Source organism: Nannobrachium achirus (assembly GCF_963921795.1).
Source record: "Nannobrachium achirus genome assembly, chromosome: 4".
Classification (NCBI taxonomy): Eukaryota; Metazoa; Chordata; class Actinopteri; order Myctophiformes; family Myctophidae; genus Nannobrachium; species Nannobrachium achirus.
Window position 1 is genome coordinate 23,995,477 of NC_137813.1, and position 24,818 is coordinate 24,020,294.

General features: G+C 46.5%; 1 protein-coding gene across 1 annotated transcript; it reads right to left on the reverse strand.

Annotated features, from left to right (window-relative positions):
• Positions 1-334: 334 nt before the first annotated feature.
• On the reverse strand, positions 335-24,576 carry LOC308282774 (sphingosine kinase 1-like; the record flags this gene model as incomplete). Its single annotated transcript, XM_080723163.1, has 5 exons — positions 335-1,235; positions 2,463-2,578; positions 4,378-4,472; positions 14,580-14,729; positions 24,141-24,576. The coding sequence occupies 5 exons, from the start codon at positions 24,574-24,576 to the stop codon at positions 335-337; spliced, it is 1,698 nt and encodes a 565-aa protein (XP_080579289.1).
• Positions 24,577-24,818: the final 242 nt, after the last annotated feature.

The following is a 24,818-nucleotide window of genomic DNA, read 5'->3' on the forward strand; positions in this document are numbered from 1 at the left end:
CAGAGAGACCTCTCGGTGTCACAAGCACACACGTGCGCACACGCACGCACGCACACACACACTGAGCTGGGACTATATAGCCACCAGCAAGTACGACCACCCATGGCTTTGACCCTGAATCAAAGGGGGAGAGAGAAAAGAGGAGGGGTCTATCAAAAATAGGACAAGCAGTATCTGTAGAAAAATAGAAAGGGGAATTTCCAAAGGCTGATATAATGTCTTTGGCACTTCTGAAAACACAGTGTAGCTAAAAAAAGAAAACCACAGGGATCGTAGAAAATGAGCTCATTGTTCAGAACCAGTCAGATTCAGGGAGGACGACTGCCCACTAAGGTCATCCACATATGAGCCTGGCCAGCCGTGGGTGGATCTGGGCCTGGACGGGCCCATACTCCACCGTCTCCCCGTCCACCGTGATCACGCCTTGAGGGGAGAGCGGCTCCAGCCGCAGGGCCCTCACCTTCTGGTAGACCAGGTGGGGACAGCCACAGGCCATGTGGGCTCCTTTCTCCATGGCCAGGAACAGGCGCAGGAGGGCGGGGCGGGAGATGCCCGCCGTCACGTAGAACAGGTGTATCAGCCCGTCATCCGGCCCGGCCCCCGGGACCGTCCACAGGTCCTCGGCCAGGTGGGACTGGTAGATGGCCAGGACCAGGACAAAGTCCTCCTCCTGGACCAACGTCCAGCTCTCTGGTACGGGCTGGTCCAAGCCGGGCAGCAGGGAGTCCGGTGGCCCCCTGGTCTGGCTCTCCGCCGGGGCCTCGGCGCTGATGGTGTTGTTGGAGGAGTTCTGGATGGTGTTGTGGTTGGAGTTTGGGTCACCGCAGCTGTGGCGAGAGTTCCGATTGGGGGAAGTATTGGGGAGGGGCTGGCACGGGAGAGAGGAGCAGAGAGAGTGGCACTGAGGCTTGGAGGGTGGAGGCTGGGGCTTGGCAGCCCCTCTGCCCGGCTTTGGCGCCTCCTTCACAGGGAGGTATGCCAGCCTTCCCTGGTACACTCTGAGGGAGGCCAGGCGCACCAGGGTGCCCATGAGGAAGCGGATTGCGCCGACATGGCGGTACTTCTCGCTCTCGATGTCCACGTCGGCCACGAAACCCCATGCCAGGGACAGGAAGGAGAAGAGGCGCTGCTGGGATGCCAGGTGCACAGACACCAGGTCCAGACAGACCACCAGGCCCTTACACAGCAGGAACCCACAGCTCAACAGAAGCTCCTCGTTCCACACTGGAGGAGACCTGAGGGAAGCAACCATAGCGTTATATAAAGATCACACCTGGTGTGAAGTGAGCGTTCATTTCGTTAAGCGTCCCGCGAAGCGTGGCCAATGTGGGATGAGGCGGGACATACAGACACAGGACATACAGTATGTACATACAGACGAAGTCAGATGTACTTTTGGCCAATGGCTAGCATTTTAGATTATAGAAGCATGCGCAGTAGCGTTTTAAATGTGGAAGTGTTGCTATCCCAGATTTGACCACCTGGCTATGGCCGTTTAACTTTCACTGCTCTACCACAGGGAACCAGAGTCACAGGTCAAAACAAGACAAGACATGATAAATACCGTACAAGGTAACATATACAGTAGACACCCCTTTTCATTATTAAATGCACTTTTTTCTTCAAAAGAAGAGGGCATGACAGGAAAATAATAATCAAACCGAAACAAAATATCTACAGTAGTATAATATAGTGACATAGTGATATGGGAACCTAAAGATTCAAACATTTCTTTTGTAGGTGTTTCAGAACAATATTGAAATTAATAAATACATAAATAGGTTTAGTGTTTAGAGAGAAACTGTGATACAAAAAAAAATCAAACCCAAGTTTGAAGTGAGCGGTGGTGTGTGTGTGTGTGTGTGTGTGTGTGTGTGTGTGTGTGTGTGTGTGTGGGCGTGTGTGTGTGTGTGTGTGTGTGTGTGTGTGTGTGTGTGTGTGTGTGTGTGTGTGTGTGTGTGTGTGTGTGTGAGGCTACATACAGACAGACACACATACATACACGGATACACACACGGCCACGCTATGGAGACGGTGTGACCACCGCTCAATAAATGCTCAGTGAATCAATAGATTCCTTCTGAGCTCCATTGGGGCTGTTTTATAACAAGGCACCACCAGCAGGGGGGGTTAATGGCCACCTGCAGCCAGTGAGTGGGTCAATAGGTTTTACCGCTACATAATCACTCATAATGTGCTGTGCGTTTTTCAGCCCATTACATCATTCCTCGGAGGGCTATCGTACAGCCTGGAACGACCTCCTTTCTGCACAGTCGGGCAGCCAGGCTGGCTCCGCTATCTCTCCTCTCTCTCCCGAGGGCTGAGCGCACGCTCTGCCCCGTCAGCCGTTGGGATAATTACACTCGCGGAGGGAGATAAATCAGTTTTTTTTTTGCCCGGAAGTGTATTGTACAGGTAGTCCATGCATTTAAATGACTCATTAGAGCAAAGGACTGACTTACTGGGTGTAGTGGTGGACAGAGGCGGCCAGGGCGTTGCCTGAGCCGCCGGGCAGGATGCCCAGGGGAGTCTGGAGGGCCTGCTCCCAGTCCTCTCTCTCCATCAGGCCATTTATCACCTGGACAGACACAAAACACACAGAGAGAGGCACACCTGAAGGTTCATTTGCTTCACTGCCTGATGAATGGTTAACAGCAGTTGCATGTTGACCTGCTGTCAACATGCTCATACTGTATCTTTTGACCATACTCTAATCAGATGTTGCTGTTTAGAGTGTTGATGAAGCTTGCGCCAAAACAGATATAATACACCACTGTATTGAAATCACAGACACATGACAGATTTTAAAATTAAACACGTTCACGTCTAAAAGGTTTTGAGTGACTAGATCTGAACATCTCTACTCAGTTTAACATTCTACCTGTATGCTTGAAAAACTAAAAATGTTCACATTAAAACAGTGCAGAGAGGAATGGACCCTTTTTAGCTCACTGCCAGTCATGCCAGACACTTTTTGCAGAGGCATTTGTGTATGTGGGGTGAGACTAATCTCAATCTCTTTTTCTCTCTCTCCATCTCATGGATATTGGCATGCGCACACAGGCCTCTTTCCTCAGGCTATTTTTGTCCCCCGCCCCCCAAAAAAAGCAAAATGAAAAAAGAAAAGGTTTAAGAGTCTGCATGATCTACCAATATACAGTAGCTGTACATCTCATCCTATACATCCATTACAATGCCATTACTAAAACTACATTAAGGTCAGTGTAGTTTTTCAAAAGGATGTCTTCCTACTTCTATTTATTTTTTGGTGGGTTTTACCCCCTTTTTCTTCCCAATTTAATCATTGTGACAATTATTTCCTCCACACACACATTTGTGTGTTGTATCCTACTGTACTGACTCATCTGCCAGTTAGGAGCCCCCACAGGGAGGACATAGACTAGAGCCTTCCCCTTACTCCTCCTGCCCAACACTCCCTGCTGACTGGTGCCCAGCCCGTAGGAGTATGTGCAATGGCAATTATTATCCTCCCCGCCCGGCTTTTCTTTAATGTGCAACTAAAAAATCACACCCGTGTGAAGTGGAGCTGTGTGTGTGTGTGTGTGTGTGTGTGTGTGTGTGTGTGTGTGTGTGTGTGTGTGTGTGTGTGTGTGTGTGTGGATCATGTGTACCGATTTTTGTGACATTTGAAGAAAATATGTAGGAAAAGGAGCAAAAAGTGTGTTTTGGAGAAAATTCAAGATGGCGGAAAATCTATCATGGCGCAAATGGGCGTGGCCTATATGGGGAGATGCGTCATGACCCAAGGAATCCAGGGAAAAAATATTTTTAATTTTCCGACCTACGGTTCAAGAGTTACAGGCCAAAACGTAAAGTGGGGTGTTATGCCAAATAACACAATTATTTTTTATTTAATCCTTGAAATCATTATGAACCTCCTCTCCAAGTCTTGAAACTCTAGCCCCTATGGTTTGCGAGAGACAAATAATTGAATGTGAGTTTTTGCGATTCCCATTATAAGTCAATGGGGAAAATTAATTCACTAATAAATTAATATCAATTAAACTATTGAACCTTTCTCTTAGCAAGTTACTAGCCCACGATTCCCGAGTAAGCCGGTCGATTTGACATATGGCGCGAGTGTGTGGTGGCAAAACTGTGGGACTAGTAGCGTGCCGAAGTTTAGGAAGTTCAGGCTACATACAGACACACAGACACACAGACAGACCCACACGGCCACGTATAGGGAGCCTGTGCTTCACACAGCTCCAAAAACAACTTAATTCTTAATATAACTAAGGCCAATATGAGCATCAAAACACTATTTTTAATATTTGTATTGCATACATTCCATAGGGCTGGACCACATGGACAAATAACATCATCAAATTGCAACTCCAATGAGAGTCAGCTCACCTCAAACAGCAGCCCGTCTCCTGACATGATGACCAGGGCATCCCACTTGGACAGGTCAGCCTTCCTCACCAGCTCCCGTGCATGGTTCTGATGCTCTGGAGGACAGAGAGACATGTTGGACGGGGGCAGGCATGTGCACACATAGACATTAAAGGGGGCTTGAGCCCCTGCCCTTTCACCCGTCTGTAAAAGTGCCCAGGACTGCCCACTCTAGACCATGGATGCAACTTATACTATAGGGTGAAAGAAACCTGAACGCAGCATTCAAGAGAATTGCCTTTTCCAAAACCCTCCTTAACTTGAATGCAGCATTTTACATACAGTATGTTTAAATAATTGCCCTCTGTAGAAATCCATGTCGTATGGCATGCTGTATCTCCAGTATTGGCTTTCTTGATTATACTTGTTGAGTGCGGTATCATGTACCAAAAATAGCCGAAAGGACATACCGGTAGCAGAACAATAATTTGTAACAATTTGTAATAATTGGATACAAACTGCCAACAATGAAGAAGAGGGGCAAGGACAACTAGACAGCCTCCAGGGGAGGTGCGGGGAGATTAGTGGTAAAACTTTCGCTTCATCAGGCCATTTCACATTAGCTCCATCCACTGGCTACTTGACAGCTCTGAGGTAGTTCAGCCTGACTGCAAACCATCTGCAACTGGTGGATGTCTGTATGCACACCGTGCACACATGGTCTGTCCACGAGTGTCTGTGTATGGAAGTTAAGTGTTGGTTTAAGAGAGCGTCCCTCTGCAGGGAGATTCCCTGACATCGCTCCTACAGCACTAAACACTCCACAATCCTGCCAGCTGAGACTTACCAACTGTGAGTGTTTGTGCACGTTCGCGCGCGCACACACAGGTTTGTGTAGATGGAGCGTTTGTGTGAGAGAGAGCAAAAGGGGGGAGAGAGAATGCGAGACAGAGAGAGACAGAGAATTGAGTCTTGTCGTCACAATTACCCAACATCAGCTTAACAACTTGCGTGTGTATATTCGTCGATTGACAAATAGCAAAAGTAGCGGATCTACAAGCTCACGTCGTGTCGCATCACAGCGCATTGTAAACTATTTAGAAATGTTTGGGATTTTTGTTTAAATTACTTTTTTAATCTTTTCTTTTTTGATCATTCTTTTAAATGTAAAAATGTTCGCTCAAAATGGATGAAAATGAACCTGCCTGTACTGTACTGTACTGTACTGTACTGTACTGTACTGTACTGTACTGTACTGTACTGTATGTTAGTTGCCAGCCATGGTAGCTGCTTGTTCTGCACAGTATTGAGCGCAGGAAGTCATGACGTAGCTAGTTCAGGAGGGGCGAGCTAAGGGTTGACAGCGCGCCGGGGGGGCGGGGGCCAGCGGCCTCAGCCCCCCCCTTTACCCAGAGTACATTAGACCTAGCTGCACAGCTATAGTCAGTTGCTAAGCTCAACGCTGCAGGAGCCACACCTGTTGCTGCTGGAAGCTGTGCTGCTGCCCATGCACCGCTCCGAGAGGGTGCCTAACTTGGCTGAGTATTTCTGGCTGTTCCTGCTATCTACTATTGCTTATTTCATGTTCTTAGCTGCCAAACTAACTTAGTTAAGAAGCTGTGTTCTGGCCAGGTTGTATGGGAAGGTTGAGGTTGTTATTCTGGTAATCACTGAATGCTAGAAGCTGTGTGCTTGGCCAAATCGCATGGGTAGTTTTGAGATTGTTATTCGGGTAATCGCTGAATTCTAAAGTTTCAAGGTCCATATTGTCTTGCTAAAGTTGCTGGTGCCCCAGCTGAATTCTGTACTTCAGTCATGTTGCTAAAGCTAATCTAAAGGTGCTACGGGCTTGCTAACATGGCTAAATGTAAACTCAGGATCATAGAAAGTGGGCTGTGGCTACGGGCTAAATGCTAACTTATTTGTGCCCCGGTGGGCCTTTACTGGGCTACCATGAGTTAAGGTAATCTCAGTCGCTGGGTTTGTCGATGATAGCGACAGTGTTTTTGCGACTGCACGGGCCGTATCGGCTAGCATGGAGCAACAGGTTCAATGTATAGTCAGCCAAGAGCTAGCCGGTGGCTATTGCTAGCCGGCTACTCCGGTAAGGATGCTGTTAGCTGGTAAAACAACGTGCTAGCCATGTTAAGGCATAGAGCGGCGGCCCCTCGTGATAACGTGGCCCCGTAGCAAGTATGAAACACGCTAGGAGGATTCAGTTTGTAGGTTGTTGTAGGTATCGGCAGCATTCACCTAGCATCCGAGCTAGCCGAGTTCATGTCAAGCGGTGGTTTACGGCATGACGTCGTCAGCGCATACTAAACGCTGGGGATGGGATATGTAGTTCGCTAGCATGTCAAGCCAGCTGGATTCCGTGCTACAGTCTAATGTGGCAGTCGTTTGTTGCTAATGCTAATTTAAGGTGCTTATGGGTTTCGCTAACGTTGCTAAAGATTAGCGGCTGTCCAGGCTGGGTTCAAGGCAAGGATTATGGCATAAAGGTTGGGTTCGTTGTTGTGGTAAACACGGCCGAGGTCTACTTCTAACTACTGCTTCATCAAGGTAATGGTGCTCTTTCCAGCTGAGTTTGCATACTACAGATCGAGACGGGAGCAGTTGCGGCTCCTGGCTAACGTTAAAATAACTTCAGTGTGCTTGGCTTGCTTGCGACCGTTCGCTAAGGTTAACTCAGTTGCTTGTGCTTATCGGGAACAGTGGTGTATTTGTCGGGAACAGTGGCGTATTGGTGTATTTTGTCAGCCGTATCTGCTACTGTTGAGCAGCGTTCCTTCCTTGCAGTCAGCCAGGGGCTAGCTTTGCTTGTTGTAAGCCGGCTAGCTTTAACTAATGTAAGGATAGCTGCTAGTTGGTATAACAGCTTGCTAGCCATGTTCTAGGCGCAAGTATGGCCCCGTCTGAAAACGTTGCCTCTATAAACAGCTGCTGCTTATGAGGTGCTAGTTGCTATACTTAGCAGCTACTAAATGGTTCCTGTTGCTTGTATGTCTGCGTGGGCTCCTGGAAGGAGGAAAACCCGCAAGCTCATGGGTGCCACAGTTTACGTGCAAACAATGTTTTTGCGTCCGCTAACGCTAGGCGTGCTGTCGGTCTTGACGTCACCAGTTGAACTCGCTAGTGCACGCAGGGAATCGTAGTCTTCTCTAAATGCTCGGTAGCTCCAGCTAAATATTCTCTTCAGTTTCAGCATCCATCAGCTGCAGCTCATCAGCTTCAGATACTAAATTATTCGTATCATTACAGCTCCAGGCTAGAGCACTTCTGGTCCGTAAGGTTATAGTATTGGGTCACATAGCTCACTGTATGTTCTAGTAGTGTTTCCGTAGCTGCTGCACTCGGCTTCAGTGCTGGTTTACAGCTCACGCTCAAGCTGCTACATGACTGTTGTAACATCATGCGCATATCCAGGATTTCTCCTTATCCGTGGTGCCGCTATCTTGGAGGCTAAAATGGGCACATTATGGTGCTAGTGGCTCTTGCTGCCGCTGCTTCAGTCAGATACTAATGTCTCCTATAGTTTCAGCTATTGGTAGCTCCACTCAACCTGCGGCGGCGTGCTAGCATAACTGCTAATAATTACAGCTAAGGCTGATGCTTGGCTGCATCATGTTTTCTTTCAGCTCATGCTAAAGCTAATACTTGTTGGTTGCTAACATTCTGTTATTATTTCAGCAAGGTATTGTTTCTACTGCATGTCAAGCTGTTACCAGGGTGTTGAGTGTTTCTGCTAACATGTTGTCATTTCTGCTCCAGTATGGCAGCTCCAGGCTAAAGCGGCAGAGGTTCCACTAATCGTGTTTTACTTTATAGCTTCTTGCTGCGGCTGCTACATGTCTAACTGCTAACATAATTTCTATCCTTTCAGCTCGTGCTGGAGCTGCTGCACAGCTGCTACTACAGCAGGTCGCCATAGCAGCATGGCGCTGCAGCTGCTGAGGTTTTCTGCTAACATATTTATCATTACAGCTCCAGGCCGGAGCTGCGGCATGCCCCCTGCCACGGCATCAGGTTAGCATTGCAGCTTTATGCTAAAGCGGCTACATGTTCCACTAAATCGCGTTTTTCTTTATAGCTTCGGGCCACGGCTGCTACATGTTGCTGCTAACATCTTGTTTGCCCTTTCAGCTTCTTGCTGGAGCTGCTGCATAGCGGTTGCTACAGCATGTCATCATGGCAGCGTCGCGCTGCAGCGGCTGAGTGTTTTCTGCTAACATGTTTATCTTTATAGTTTCGTCCACTACTGTATAATTCCATGAGACCAGTCAGGAGTCGGTTAGCACTGGAGAGGGCCAACTGCAGCTTCCGCTACCTCTGCCGCTACCATGAGCTGCCAGCCTGCCCGCCCGCCCGCCTGCCCGCCTGCCTGCCCGCCCGCCTGCCTGCACGCGCCATATTCAGCAGACGGAAGTGGCCTACCGCCAGCCCGCCTGCCTGCCTTCCCGCCTGCCTGCCTTCCCACCTGCCTGTCGGCCCCCCGTCCGGCTGCCCGTCCACCTGCTACAGCATCAGTTAATGCTATTACTGCTGCTACCATGAGCATGAACCAGCGCTGCGTCGTGCTGGAAGCCGTGGTGCCGGCCCATCTTCCGGGGGCGCTGTCAGGCTGTGACCGTCGTCGCCACCGCCAGGTCGCAAGGGAACATGGGAAGCTGCAGTTTCAGCACCAGCGGTGGGAACTCCTTTCCCAGATGCCCTGAGGAGCCACACTCTAGCAGGTAAATAGCAACGCATTTGCTCGTTCGATTCCGTGAGCGTTCAGCCGCTCTCTAAGCTTGCTAATAATAGGCAATCATAGTTACATAGCAGCGACTTACTTGTACTGAATGTTGGGCTTTAGCCGCTCTCTAGGCTTGCATAGCTTGCCTTAAAAGGTCAAGTCGTGTATCTCGTGGAGATTCTTATTTATGCAGCAGCAGACTCTGCAGCAGAGCGCTCTGTGGGCTGCGAAAATTTCTCGGTGATCCTAAAGTCAGCGACCCTAGGCGTGGTTTCATTGTTATGGTCAGCTAAAGCTAAGATTGTATTTTCCGCAGCAAGCACATGCGGTCACCAAGGCCAGGCTTAAGATGTGACTAGCACATGGCCTCTGAAGACTGCAGCTCGCAGTCAAAATCAGGGAAGGTACACCAGTGTCAGTCGCAGAACTAACTCTCCCTTCTGTCCTTTCATGTCCATGCTGAACACCGGGCTGTCTGCCCGACGTCCTCGTCACACGAACCCCGGAGAGAGCTGCCAGATTTGCGGCCCGATCCTGCACGCCCAGTTATCAAGCACACACAACACAGGACTGACCGAAGCGTGATGGTTCCAAGCTGGATTTGGACGCGCTTCAGTTAACGCTTCTGCTGCTGATGCTAATAGTGCTGCAGGCACTATTAGCAGGGTTGTTCCATAGGGTTTCACTATGCTGCTTCTGCTGCGTTTACCAGGGGCATGTGCCCCCGATAGGTTGCGTGCTCAATTGCTGCTGCTGCTGCTGCGTTTAATCGGGGCACCCGCCCCTGATAGGTTGCACGTTTACGTGCTGCTCTGTTGCGCTTCACAAAAAAGAGAAGTGACCGAACCAGCGGTCGATTAAAGACTGATTGCGTCAAGCTGAGAGTAATCGGGGCGCTTCAGGCGGAGCCATGTATACTGTGGGAGGTTTTCTTCCCTAGCAAAGCAAGGTGGTCGGGGGTGGTAGAATATTAAAAAGGGCTGCATAAATCATGTATAAATAATATAAAATGCATAAAAATAAAAAATAATAAAAAAAAATTAAATGTATATAAATTAATAAAGTATTCTGGGTGCTGGGCGCAATGTTTTTGTATGCTTAGATAGGTTAGTTTAGTTATATGCGCTTCTGGTCACAGCAGTGTCCAAGCTGTTAGGCCCGCGGAAACAAATCATCCTCACCGATGATTAGGAGCCTTATGGATTCTAAAGCATTGCGTGTTTTGGGGGGGGACCCGCGTGGGTCCTTTCTTTGGGGGTATCGGATCATGTGTCCACGGAGAGCTTAATTCACGATATAACGTTATATATATCGTGACCCGCGGTACACTGATCCGATGGTAGAATCCATATGCCACTCCTAGGTTCCGCTTGAAGTTTAGATAGTGCTGCATTTATCCATGCTTGCTGCTTATTTCATTATGCTATCTGCTGCTCATGTCATTAGTTGCTGCTGTATTTGCTGCTTATCTCTATGTGCTATATTGCTGCTTGTATGCTTCATTCTTGTCAATAAAGCCCATTCAACCTAATGGTCGTCCCTCCTGAAATTGAGCGCAGGAAGTCATGACGTAGCTAGTTCAGGAGGGGCGAGCTAAGGGTTGACAGCGCGCCGGGGGGGCGGGGGCCAGCGGCCTCAGCCCCCCCCTTTACCCAGAGTACATTAGACCTAGCTGCACAGCTATAGTCAGTTGCTAAGCTCAACGCTGCCCCACCGCCATCCCCAGCGTCCACCTCAATGGATTATGCTTATCCCCGCTGGGGGTATCGGATCATGTGTCCACGGAGAGCTTAATTCACGATATAACGTTATATATATCGTGACCCGCGGTACACTGATCCGATGGTAGAATCCATATGCCACTCCTAGGTTCCGCTTGAAGTTTAGATAGTGCTGCATTTATCCATGCTTGCTGCTTATTTCATTATGCTATCTGCTGCTCATGTCATTAGTTGCTGCTGTATTTGCTGCTTATCTCTATGTGCTATATTGCTGCTTGTATGCTTCATTCTTGTCAATAAAGCCCATTCAACCTAATGGTCGTCCCTCCTGAAATGGGATGAGTGATGCAGTCCTGTACAGTCTGTCAGCCACAACTCGCTGCACAGCTGACTCAGCACCCAGAGCCTGTTGGGTGCTTGGGCTGAGGCTGCACTTCCACTTCCTTACTTGCAGGGTCACTTGCCAAACACGAACATAGGCATGCACGCACGCACGCACGCACGCACGCGCAAGCTGACCTAAACCTCGGACACGGACAAGGGCAAAACCTTTCCATGCCAAGAAACCCCAAGTAGTCATAGATTCTGGCTTCGCAGCTAGAAGCCACAGAGCCACCCTCTGTAGGAAAAATAGACTATTTCTGCACTTGTGGGCGGCAGTGGCTCAGGAGGTAGAGTGGCCGCTTGGAAAACTGAAAGGTTACCAGCTCCCTCTGGGTTAGTATCGAAGTGTCCTTGAGCAAGACACTGAACCCCTAACTGCTCCTGATGAGCAGGTTGGTGGTTGGTGTCTTTTTCCTTTCCACCCCCCCAATGCCCTCTGGGAGGCCAGTGTTTAAGCTACCTGCTGCACAGGACCGAGGTAATACGGCTGGTAATATTTCTGCTCTGTTGATGCGTTACATGAAAACTCAATTAAGGTGAAGAGATGAAATTCCTGCCTCCTCAGCCACCGATACCATACCCTTCCATCATCTCACTTTCTATCTGCTGCTCACATGAAGATGAACCATTGTCCATGTATGTAACCCATAACATACTGTCTGACACAGGATCCATGCTTTGTGTCGCTGAGCTCTTACACGTTCGGTCGCCAAGCTCGCCGCTGGCTAAATGGAAGCAGGCCAAAGCACTCAGACATCTTTGACTGGCCGGCCACTGTGACGGCCAAACGCTGCTTCTCAGTGACCTATATTCCCTCCCGCTGCAGCTCCAAGCTGCGATGCAGTACAACGACGAGCGTCTGTAATTACTCTTTGTCTTTTTTCATCACTGTCCGGCTGCTGAAGTCCCGAGGGGGGAACCGGCACTGAGCAGGTGCAGCTTCTTCATGACGCATTCATGTGTGCGTGTCTCAGACAGACAGGCAGACAGACAGACAGACAGACAGACACGCGCACACACACACATACACCTAAGGCGGTTTCACACTGGGTCCGTGGACAGTGGAGTCTACGTATAGAATACAATACAATACAATACAAAAACATATACAACAAATCGGTCCGCCACCAATCCACCACGGCTCCGGCACGTAGGTGTGCCTTGGGCAGTGCTGTTGACAGTCACTCTGTTTAGATCACTTCCCCCACAGCCACACCTATACGCACAACAGTGCTGCTTTCATTGGCCTCACAGATCTGCATGGACGGATAAGATTTGAATAAAGTTGGTGGAGATAAACTTTATTCAAATTAGATCTGTCCTTGTCAGTCCGTCAGATACCGCACATCAGCGAGAACTCTGCCATATCGCACTAGACTTTCACCCATGCCCTTATTGGAAATGAATGGGGATGCGTGCCTGTTATGTGACAAAATATAAGTATGATTATGAAACATTATTATATGAAACGTTATTTATGTTTATTTATGGAAAAATATACAAATTAAATGGACAGCAATGATATGCTGTGCATGAATTTATTTCTGCCCTCAAAACCTTTTCCTGTCCTTCCTGTCCTATTCTGAGAAAGGTCATCCGGAGTTCACTGTGAGCAGCATATGACGATGGCAGAGCAGTTAGTTGCTTGTAGGGCTGCAACTGGGGCTGGGCAACCAACCCCAAAGAATATACTGAAACTGATATTTAGAGTATATATCCAATATCCGACTTACATTATATTATTCAGAACCCCCTCCCCACAAACACTTGGAATTGTTGGCATTACATTTAGTTTGACTTGGTTCCCAATTCCCATTGGCCTAGAGGCTGTCCTGCTCCTTACATTCCAAATGGAAATGCTGGCTGAAGGGTGGCACTAGAGGAAAGGCCAGGGCAACGGTTCCTCCTGCTATCAGCCTGGAGGATTAGCTGATATCTTGTGTGCAAAGTTGACATTCTGATGTAGCCGCTATGCTGTAGGAAAGGTCAAGGGCTCACTCAAATATGTATATTTCAACCTGCTTCACGCAGCAATTTTAATGGCAAACCACCCCATTACATTTTTCAGTGTATAAAGCCCTTTGAATTGTATGTGCAATTTGTAGAAAGTTATAAGCTGCTGGATTAGAATTTGAGCTCTCCATTGTGTGTATGTGTGCGTACGTGCGTGCGTGCGTGTGTGCGTGAGTGAGTGTGTGAGTGACGCATGGTACTAACCCAGTGGTTCTCAACCTTTTCAGGCTGCAACCCCCGAAATAATCATTTTTTAACTGGGGACTCTCCAGGCCCACCCTAACGAGCACTAAGAGTTGAGGCATTACATTTTGTATAACACGGTTCTATCGTCTAATATTTTACAATTTGGCCAATGTTTAATTTGTCATTTTAGAGGTATTAAAAAGTCCTTAAATTGTCACTTTAGAAACATGAATATACCCTCTATAGTCTAAACTCGATGTTGGTTTGTTTACTGTTGAGTGAGAAAACAATGCCACTGTACTAACCGGTGATGAGCAGTGTTTAGGGTACAGAGAAGCAGTGTACTAACCGGTGATGAGCAGTGTGTAGAGTACAGAAACCAGCGTACTAACCGGTGATGAGCAGTGTGTAGGGTACAGGGAAGCAGTGTACTAACCGGTGATGAGCAGTGTGTAGGGTACAGTGAACCAGCGTACCGACCAGTGATGAGCAATGTGTAGGGTACAGAGAAGCAGTGTACTAACCGGTGATGAGCAGTGTGTAGGGTACAGAGAAGCAGCGTATTAACCGGTGATGAGCAGTGTGTAGGGTACAGAGAAGCAGCAGCGTAAAACCGGTGATGAGCAGTGTGTAGGGTACAGAGAAGCAGTGTACTAACCGGTGATGAGCAGTGTGTAGGGTACAGTGAACCAGCGTACTAACCGGTGATGAGCAGTGTGTAGGGTACAGAGAAACAGCGTACTAACCGGTGATGAGCAGTGTGTAGGGTACAGTGAACCAGCGTAATAACCGGTGATGTACAGTGTGTAGGGTACAGAGAAACAGCGTACTAACCGGTGATGAGCAGTGTGTAGGGTACAGTGAACCAGCGTACTAACCGGTGATGAGCAGTGTGTAGGGTACAGTGAACCAGCGTACGAACCGGTGATGAGCAGTGTGTAGGGTACAGTGAACCAGCGTACTAACCGGTGATGAGCAGTGTGTAGGGTACAGAGAAGCAGCATACTAACCGGTGATGAGCAGTGTGTAGGGTACAGTGAACCAGCGTACTAACCGGTGATGAGCAGTGTGTAGGGTACAGAGAAGCAGTGTACTAACCGGTGATGAGCGGTGTGGGGTACAGAGAAGCAGCATACTAACCGGTGATGAGCAGTGTGTAGGGTATAGAGAACCAGTGTACTAACCGGTGATGAGCAGTGTGTAGGGCACAGCGGCCTCCGTCAGCATGCCCTGCACATGGGTGGTGAAGAGCTGCAGAGCCTGACCACGACCGCTGTGAGGATTCACCAGCACCATAACTCTGCAGGGCCGCCGCACCTCACCGTACACCACACCTGAGAGAGAGAGAGAGAGAGAGAGAGAGAGAGAGAGAGAGAGAGAGAGAGAGAGAGAGAGGGGGGGGGGGGTTAAATAAGAAGAAATAAGAGAATAACCCCCCGGCTCCACTGGGCGCGTCGAGCGCAGCGTCAACGCAGGGAATGTTCCTTTTTTAATCAATGAAGGGTGCTCCACTGCCGATGTCAACGTCGTCGGACACCAAATTCTCCCCGGTTAATTTTGCTCCTGGTGGAGCCCTAGCCTTAGAAAGATGTCATTGGAAATTGCAAGTGTGGTTGCCGTGACACGAGTCACACTTGCATATTGGCACTGTGCTAACCATTCCGTCATTGTACCTTTCATGCCCATATATGGAGATCCCTGATGTCATTAATATTAAGCCCATAGCTTGGAATGTCAGTCTCATGTGGTCTATGATGTCACCATATTTGGGAAAAGTTTAATCTTTTAATTAAAGTCAATGGAGAAAATGTACTCACGAATAAATGTATGTATATATAAATTAAACTATGTAACGTATCTCTTAGCAAAATGCAAGGAATCGATTCCCGATGAAGCCAGTCGATTTGTGGGAGGAGATAGTGCTGCAAAATAAAGTTTATCTATGAAGGGAAAGATGGATGGATGGAATGAAGTTGGACAAGTACTATAGTCTGGTTGCCCTGCAGGTGCAAACACACTAATCAGTGCCATCAACACCAAGAATGCTAACTACAGAGATGTACTGATGTACGGTAAGCATCCAAACTGAAGAAGGATACCGTTCAATCAGTAGAATGTAACATGCAGAATGTGACTCCTTGTGAATTTGGATGAATTTTGATCTGTGTTTCTCTCGTTCAGCCAATCAATCCCAACGATTATTGTTTATCCTTATCTTCGTTATAGTTGTGGTGTGGACTCCGCCATCCACTTGAGTTACTTAGAATGATTCTTAATATGATAATTCATAGTCATCGTTACAGTTATCATTCTTGGAGTGGCCAGCCCTTAGAGGATAAAAACAGAGCTAACACTGTCTATTGTGCCTTTTAAACAGCTTATAGCCTACAGAAAGCCTCAGCGCTTTGTGTGGCGAAGGGAAACAATGTTTTAAAGAGACAACATTAAACAGTGGTGGAGCGGAGACACTATTCAGACAGATGGCACCTGACAAACTTCTTTCTATGCAATAATCTAACTAAAAGGCAGCCAAGGGCAAGGCAATCAAAAGACAGCCCCCCCCCCCCCCCCCCCTCTCCTTTGTCTAACGACGTGCAGCAGTTACAGTAGGAATGCCTGTCAGTTGAAGTTCCTCTCTGTGGTTGTACATTAGGTGACAACCACCGGGCGAAGCAGGATAAACTTGTTTAGGTGAGTATAAGTGACAAGCCGCCAGGGGCGTCACAAGGGGGGAAAAAGTGGGACTGAGTTACTAGGGCCCAAGGTGGAGGGGCCTTCATTATTTTATACTTTAGCTATTGAAAAATAGCAGATATACAAGCTCACAGCGCGGCACCGAGTGCAGCGCTGTGAGCTTGTAGATCTGCTATTTTTGAAAAGTCGTGAAAATGTGTGGAAATCTATATGTATTTTTTTTAAGCGAACATTTGTAACTCACATTTTGCTTCTGGGGGGTCCCTGGAACTAAATATTTTGAGAAGGGGGTCCGTGGCCAAATACATATCACTGACATAGAAACATAGTTGGAAAGTCCTTGGAAAGTCCTTTGTGCCGGTCGCTCTCAAGCAATACAACGAGACTCATTATGGTCGCTTGCTAAGGCCTAATAGTATTACCTAGGACAACTGTTACCTTGCACTACTGGAACAAAGGTTGTACTGACTCTAACCTCTAACGTACTTTTCCCTGAGAGGGTTGCTGTGGCGTCTTGCTGTGGCTCCCTTTATTGCTTAAAAAAAGGAGAAAAAAATATATATACACTATATATATATATTCTTGACTTATTTGCACTGACTTTGGTCACTTTTTTCTGGCCCTGCACTATTGTGTTGGCTCTGGTTGTACTATTGCTGTGTTGATATGGCGGTGTGATACTTGTGTTGCATTGACTAGCATTGACTGTTATGTGCACTTTCTTTTTTTGGCACTGTTTGTTAAGCTATGCTTTGAGTATAGCTTTTTTGTATGTGCGACGTGTCACTTATGAGCGTTGAATGTTTCGTGGTCACTTTATGTATATATTCTTCTTTTTTGCAATAGTTTTCGACACCTTATGTTTATATTTGTCTTTTTTTGTGCTTGTTCTTTTGGACTGTACACTACAGTACTCTTTCTTTTTCGTACTTCTTTGTAACTTGTAACCTTAAACTGGTGTGCTACCTCTAGGCAACTGAATTTCCCCCGTGGGATAATAAAGGTATCTATCTATCCATCTATCTATCTATAGTTTGTTTGTTTTTTTCAACATTAACTTAGAAGGATCTGAAATATTCAAAGATTTGCACACATCTACAAGCTCGCATCTACAAGCTCGCAGCTGTGAGCTTCTATATCTATTTTTCAATAGTTAAAGTACCCAGGGCCCAGAATGTGGTGCGACACCCCTGGGTGAGTATAAGTGACATGCTGTGGTAGTGAGGTGCTGAAAAGGCGTCCCTCCTTCCTTCCTGAAGGTGCATGTTGCTGCAGAGGCCCTTGTCTCCCAACGGGAAAGCACTCCCTCCCCAGACGCCATATCAAATGATTCGAAATATATGAAATCAATATATCCCTTTAGAGGCTATAGAGGGACAAAAACGTTTGTATCAAATTGCATCCAATGGGTTTGGCTGACAGCAATTTGATATCAACTAACAAAAAGAGAGACATGTGATTCGTGAGACAGTTTGCATATATGACAGAGCAGCTTCCCTGTCCAAAAGGTGCTATGACAGAGGTTCTCGAACTTTTTTAGGCTGTGAAAATAAACATATTTGAACTGGGGACCCCCAACCTGGCATGCACTTGGAATTGTAGGTATAACATTTAATGTAAATATCGTGAAAATAGCAGATCTACATGCTCACAACGCCTCACGTTGCGAGGCGTTGTGAGCATGTAGCTCAGGTATTTTCACAATGTTCCCCTCTTGCTTACTTAATATTTGACAGTTTGGCCAGTTTGGTATTAAAACAGTCTTGAAAGTCCTTAAATTGTCACTTTAGAAATGTGCAGATACCATGTATACACTTATACTGTGTGTTGGTTTGTTTACCATTAAAAAATGACTATGATTAAGCTAATCATCTGGGGACCCCACAAAAATGTGTGGACCCCACTTCGGGACCCAACCCCAAGTTTGAGAACCACTGCTCTAGACTGCAGTCTGTTATTTGATTTTACTTTCCTCCCCCGTCCCAAAACTGTAGTTTATAACACAGGGACGTTGCTATACCAATGTTGCTGTCATCTCGCCGCGCCTTGTTAAGCTGGTGAGATGGACCGGCAGAGGTCTCAAAATATCTCAGAGAAAAAGGTGTGAACCTGTCGACAGACTGTGAAAACACAGAGGCCAATGTGGCAAACTCTATTTCCCTCTTTCACCAGCATTGGGTTCGCCATTGTTGTTTGTTTGTATTGGAGTACAATGAGGCTTTCGGACACAAAAGGCTCTGTCTACAATTCCAGAATATCGGGCACAACACTGGAAGCTAGCTTTGTCAAAGGAAGAGCTTTAGAGTTTGGTTTTACACTCAAGGGTGGTAGAACATGTTCAATAAAATGCCCTAGACGTAGTGAGTTGAACAACACCCCCCAATAAAGACCAGACAGAGGTCAATGCCAAAGGCTGAAGTCATGCTTATACACATACAGGTAGCAGCAATTAAGGTACTCCTGTCTAATAGCACTTGTTATGATATATGCCCATAAACTTTGTTAGCATGCATTATTTAATGGATCCTTTTTTATCTCCTAAATCGGTAGCTCTTTGAATTCATGTTAAGAAAAGATTGCGTGAGCAAGTTCGATTCCTCAAAGGGGTGTTTTACTTAAAGGGATATTTCACTTTCAAACATGTTTCTGGTCATTTTATCATCTACTCAGGATTCTGTGAGCAACCCAGACAGTTTTTAAGTTGCTTGATTCAGTATAGATATTTGATATTGATTTTATTATACACGTCCCCTTATACAAACCCATTGTAACTAAATTTTAACCATTTAAGATTAATTGAAAATACATGTCCTTCTAATGTGCATGTTATTTCAATGACTTAGAAGGACCATATCACCTATTGGACTATTTCACTTACAGGAAGTACCACTAAATGTTGTGATGATTTGCATGATGGCATAGTCTATGCTATAGACGGAAATGAATGTGTGAAACCCTTCATTCACACAAGGAAGATTTACATAGAGTAGGCTAAGCTCTTTTTTCCCCAGGAGGGCCCTAGTTAACAGGTTTACATTATGGTTCAAGACTTAAATATCTGCTTGTTAGCAGACTGACTTTTTTTGTGGCCTGTGCCAGGAAGACTTTCACACCAGACGTCAGCTCAATTCAGTTTTCAGAATTTGATAATTGTGTTATTATTTTCATCATGCTGTCTCTGAAAACATATTCCAATAGACATTTCTTTTGCCCCAAAGCGTGTGTGTGTGTGTGTGTGTGTGTGTGTGTGTGTGTGTGTGTGTGTGTGTGTGTGTGTGTGTGTGTGTGTGTGTGTGTGTGTGTGTGTGTGTGTGTGTGTGTGTGTGTGTTTGTGTGCACGTATGGATGAATGCCTTGAGTGAATGTAAGATATGGAGAGACTGTTTGTGAAATATAGGCGTGCGTACGTGTGCATGTGTGGGTGTCAGTGAGTTGAGAGGGCAGATGCCTGTGGGCAGTCCTGATCTTCCTCTGACTAGGGAACTGTCTGACAGGCAAACTCTAAACTCTGGGATGTATCTCTCACAGTTAAAAGACTGTAAACAGTATAAGCGTCAGAACAGAGGCCAGACAGACCAAGTCATGTGGTGGAAATAATATACGCTGAGCACCTGGCTTGTGAGTAAAATATGAATTTAACCATCCAAATGATTATCCAGTATCACCATGCAAATCCCTCGCTCTCATAAAAAACGTAATATAGATTTGCCTGAGAACACAGCCGTCTAGACCACGGCACAGTTGAGATCCGGAACATCCGTTAAATTAAAGTCTTTGCTGCAAGATGTGCAACGGGGAGGAGGGGGGAGGAGATCAGTGTCTTCTCCAAGGACACTTTGGGCTGTATTTTGATTGTCTTAATACCAGCTCTTACGACTTAACTTAAAGGCCTGTCCATACTGTCTGCGAACACCAAACTTTTCATCTGAGAGTTCTTACTTTCCGACGAGCAGCTTTCCGAACTCTAATTCGGGGTAATGCTTTTCAGAAGACGTGAGTGACGTCATGTTGTAGTTGAACCGGACCTTTCTGACAAAAGGTTTGGTGGTCGGAGACAGTATGGACAGGCCTTTAAGTTGAGGCATTAGAGCTGGTACTTAAGACAATCAAAATAGAGCCCTTTGACAGGGGGACACGTGGCTGACGCGGGATTCAGACCTGTGACTTTTGAGATGAAGGGGTGGCTCCTATAACCACTACGCTGACCTGCAAGAAAGCATCACAAGAAGTCCTACGAACAAAGCTGCTATCACACCAAGACATTATACAGATAAACAAACAAACAAACAAACACCAGTGGGGATATCTTTCAGCTAAAGCTATCCTGCTCTCTGGTGTAACGATATCTCAATAATAGCTTAGACTGGGCTGACGGATCCAAAAGAAAGCTTTATTCCAAGGTCGTGGTAAGGAATGGGAGGGTGTGAAACTGTGTGTGTCTGTGTTTGTGTGTCTGGTGGTGGGGGGGTAACACCATCAGACTGAGGGCCTCTCTGACAGGCCTTCTCAGCCCGTTGTCAGGAGACAAGAGGCTCCCTGGTGAATTGGGAAGAGGCTGGCAGGGGTGAGAGGTCATCTCCATCACTGGAAGAGCTCAGAGCTGTGGTGGTTTAGCGGGCAGAGCCAGAGGGAGGTGACAGGTCGCACGGTGACAGACAGCAGGGATGCACACCTGGCCCTGGGGCTGAACACAGCTGTTGGCTGTGTGAAGGGAACATTCCCCCGCCGGCGTCTCTTATAGGGATGGGACGATAAGCGATATTATCGTTTATCGCGAGAAAAAAAAACTCGCGATAATCGTATCGTGGAGATTTAATTTATCGTGATATCGTCCTCCGTCATGCACTGGGATCAATTCACCTTTTATTTGCCGAGCTGCATATCCGGTACCACATAAACCCTCTATAACTGGTAAAAGGTACTTATAATATACGTACTTGATACAGTCTTTTTTTCACTCTCTAGCAAATGTCTTTGCCAAAAAATAGCCAATCTACAAGCTCACAACGCGTCGCGTTGCGACGCGTTGTGAGCTTGTAGATCTGCTATTTTTTTGGCAAATGTTCCCGCCCCAGGATAATTTTGATCTCTTCCTCCCAACCTAGTTTCTGTCGTTTTCTCTCATGCACAAAACACAAAGACACTGACCAAGCATTCTTCATCAACAACAACAACATCAACAACAGCAGAGGAATATCTGGATGCTTCTAATTCAATGGGACTTTGATTCAGGTGCATAGAGAGCACATAGGAAAACATGAGAAATCAACACAATGCAATCGTATTATATAAATGTACTGTAATAAGGTATGGGATGTGACTACGTGCGAACTGTGAAGAGTGTGACTAGCACCCTACCACGCATTAGAGGAGAGAGGACTAGAAATAGGCTACAGCCAGCTGGGAATACACAAATTAAATAAATTAAATCTAAATCCTACACTCAAGGCAATCGCTAGTAACACCAGTCAAAACAAGTAACCATCATCAAGTTGCCTTTGTGTGCAATGCGGGAAATAGTTGACTGTTGGCTTGTGCAGGACTGCATTATGGACTTCATTATCTATGGCTCATTCATTCCAATGACCTACCTGTGAAATTGAAAACACTATAGATTCCAGACCATAAAGTTTGCAGTTGCACTCTGGTTTCTCCAACTGTATATATTATTTTACTCTATATTACATTTTGTAGCCAGCAGGATGATGATATACTCTCAGTAAATAAAAGCCTGCCATTTCCCCTGCACTTAATCCAACCTTTCCATCTGCAATACCAGATGAGATGGCATGTAATTAACTCTACGAGGGATTAGAAAACCACACTGACTTTCATACACCCTCTACAACAGTGTATTCAAAACAACAGATCACTGTGCTGGCAGTACTGCATCTACATTAGCGCAACACTATTAACATTAAAACACAGTTATGATACATTCTGTTAAATACTGTATTATTGGCTGCCCTGGATCGGGAATGCTAAAACAACCTAATAAATAAATGATAAGGCAGTGTCACAAAGGAGCACAGGAGCAAAGCAAGCCAGCCAGATAACCACGTTATCCACGACAAAATCACCAGTGAAGAGTTGCGGGGATTTTCATCATCTCTGAGTTTAGCAATTGAATGGCACACCGGTGACCATTGATAGCCAGTTCATCAATATACGTGTGAACTGACCTTTAAAAGGCTTTTTTTCCTGGGCTCCTTTGATGAGTCCAGCAGAAGGACAATAACAAGGCCACGCAATTACCTCTCAGGTTACCATCTGCCTGCCTGACAGGGGACTGTGAGGCTCTAACTGCTGCTGGCTGCACACCAGAGGAAGGCTGGGTCCTCCTCATCACACAAAGAGACCAGTTTCTCTCTCTCTCTCTCTCTCTCTCTCTCTCTCTCTGTTTTCTGTGTGTACACCTGGGGGCTGCAGCCAGGATGGCAACCTCATTCCTCATCCCACCTGACAACCAATGTTCCAAATGAGTCGCTGCCAAGTCAAATATATGTTTCCTCTTTGAACTAGACCATGGGTCTTCCAACTTTTTCAGGCCAAGGACCCCTTAGCTGAGAGAGAGATGAAGCAGGGACCCCCAGATTCCATATAGTTTCATCGTTTGACAGCACAATCATCAGTGTATTTTGGATTCATGTAAATTTGTGTTATCAGATATGTAACCACTTGAACCATCAATACTTAATAAACTTGACCTTTCACTCTGTTCTTAGTGTGCTCTTTTCTCCCCTCTACACCAAACCTCTTTGCCGAAAATAGACAATCTACAAGCTCACAACTCCTCGCAGCGTGAGGCATTGTGAGCTTGTAGATCTGCTGTTTTTGGCTAAAGTTCTCAGAATATGGACGCTGGGGTTCAAGTGGTCAATATAAAAAAAAGAGAGAAAAAAAAACATTCTATCACACAAAGATTTGAAGGACCCCCTGTAGTAACTCTGAGGACCCCCTGTTGAAGACCCCTGAACTAGACCTACTGTATATGTTGGCTGCTCAGTAAGACTCCTGTGTTAGGCAAGTGAGCTCTGTTTTATATTTTAATCACATTATGCACTCATATCGTAAAAAAGGATATTGCCTAGCACAAATAGGTTTAAGGTTATAGGTTTGGTGCAAAACTGCGCAGAAAGTCATTTTAGTTTGGTATAATGGACCCATGTCCTCATCATCCTTATAATAGCACTATCAGCATTTCCCCACTACTGAATGATGGGGTTAATGAGCTAAATCAACACCACCTATTATAGGTTTGTGTTATTAATGACTCAATGAGGAGAGAGTTGATGAGATGGCGATATGAGTTTAAGCTCAGTACCATTATGCATTTCAAACAACAGAAGACCTAATTAGACATAGCTGTAGCAGCAGGAGATGAAAAACATGCTTTTTTAACGTAAAATTCCACCCGTTAACAATATTTTGCCCTGTGGGAATTAGTGGGCAAAACAGGACTGCATAACTCCCCATCAGCCATCATGGTCTGTAGAGGACCTATATGCAAATGAATACGGTTCTGTAAACACACATAAACAAATAGGCTGATCTAGGAAAAGAGTCCTCTCTCTTGCTCATATTAATGTTTTACAGCTTTGCAAATAGTCCAAAAATAACATGTGAGAAAGTGGTTCTTTGAGTAAATGAATGTGATTCTGCATGGTTTATCTGCCACACTGGGGAGGTTATTCCACACCACTGGGGCATGGTTCACCACCTTCCACAGCAGGTAGAGCAGGTTCCTGGAACCTGATAAGATTCCAGGTGGAATGTGTCACAACATTCCTTGTGTTTCAGTCTGCAAATAAGACAGTTTGGGGCATTACCTAGTCTAAAATGCCCAGGAAGGGAGAGTCAGCAATTCACTACAGATGAGTTGGTATAGGCTCATTAAGCTGGCTATAGGTATAGCCTATGTAAGATATTTGAGCCATGTTAAGGTGTTTAATCTACTTGTTTATTTGTTAAGCATCCTTATCCCTGCACCAAGTCAGTGCTGACTCGCTCAATTAACTCGTGAATTAATTCTGTTTCTGGTGGGATCTCACCATCTCGCCGGGGTATCTGTCGTATGGAGAAGTCTCTGATGGCACTCGCCCATCGCTCAGCCTCCTGGAGATTGACGAGCGGGTCCTGGACCAGGGCGACCCGAAAGCACTGCTCCACTTTCTGACGGGCCGTGCCGGTGCTCATCCAGCGCCGTCTGAACTGGTAGAAATAGGCTCTAATGTAAGCCCCGACGTCCCCCTCGTCATCCGCCCGGTGCGCCCGGCACCCTATGCAGTCCGTCAAGTTGAAAACCACCTTGGTCCGTCCAGGTGACGCCGAGATCTTTTGGACGGTGAGGGCACTCTCCGTCAGGCTCACCGAGTACCTGACCCTGTCGTTCAGCGTGTCCGTGAATTCTCCGTACAGCGTGCCGCCCGCGGCCCCGTTTCGCTGGCGGGATGATGAGTCCAGCTCAGCGGCATCTTTCTCCTCCATCCCGTACAGAGAGAGAGAGAGGGCTCCGCTGCGCTGCAGGCCGGTGCGCGGATGGATGATGGTGCGTTGCGGCTGACAGACAGTTGGACTGCTGCTGTGACTGTCTGTCTGCCGGTGCCTGCCTGCCGTGGGACACTGTCAGAGAAGCAGATGTTTTTCGTAGTGGAGAGTCTCTCCCTAGTGACTGAAAGTGGAATGGCATATTATTGTTAAAGACAGGCCATTCAAACTTTTTGGCAGGG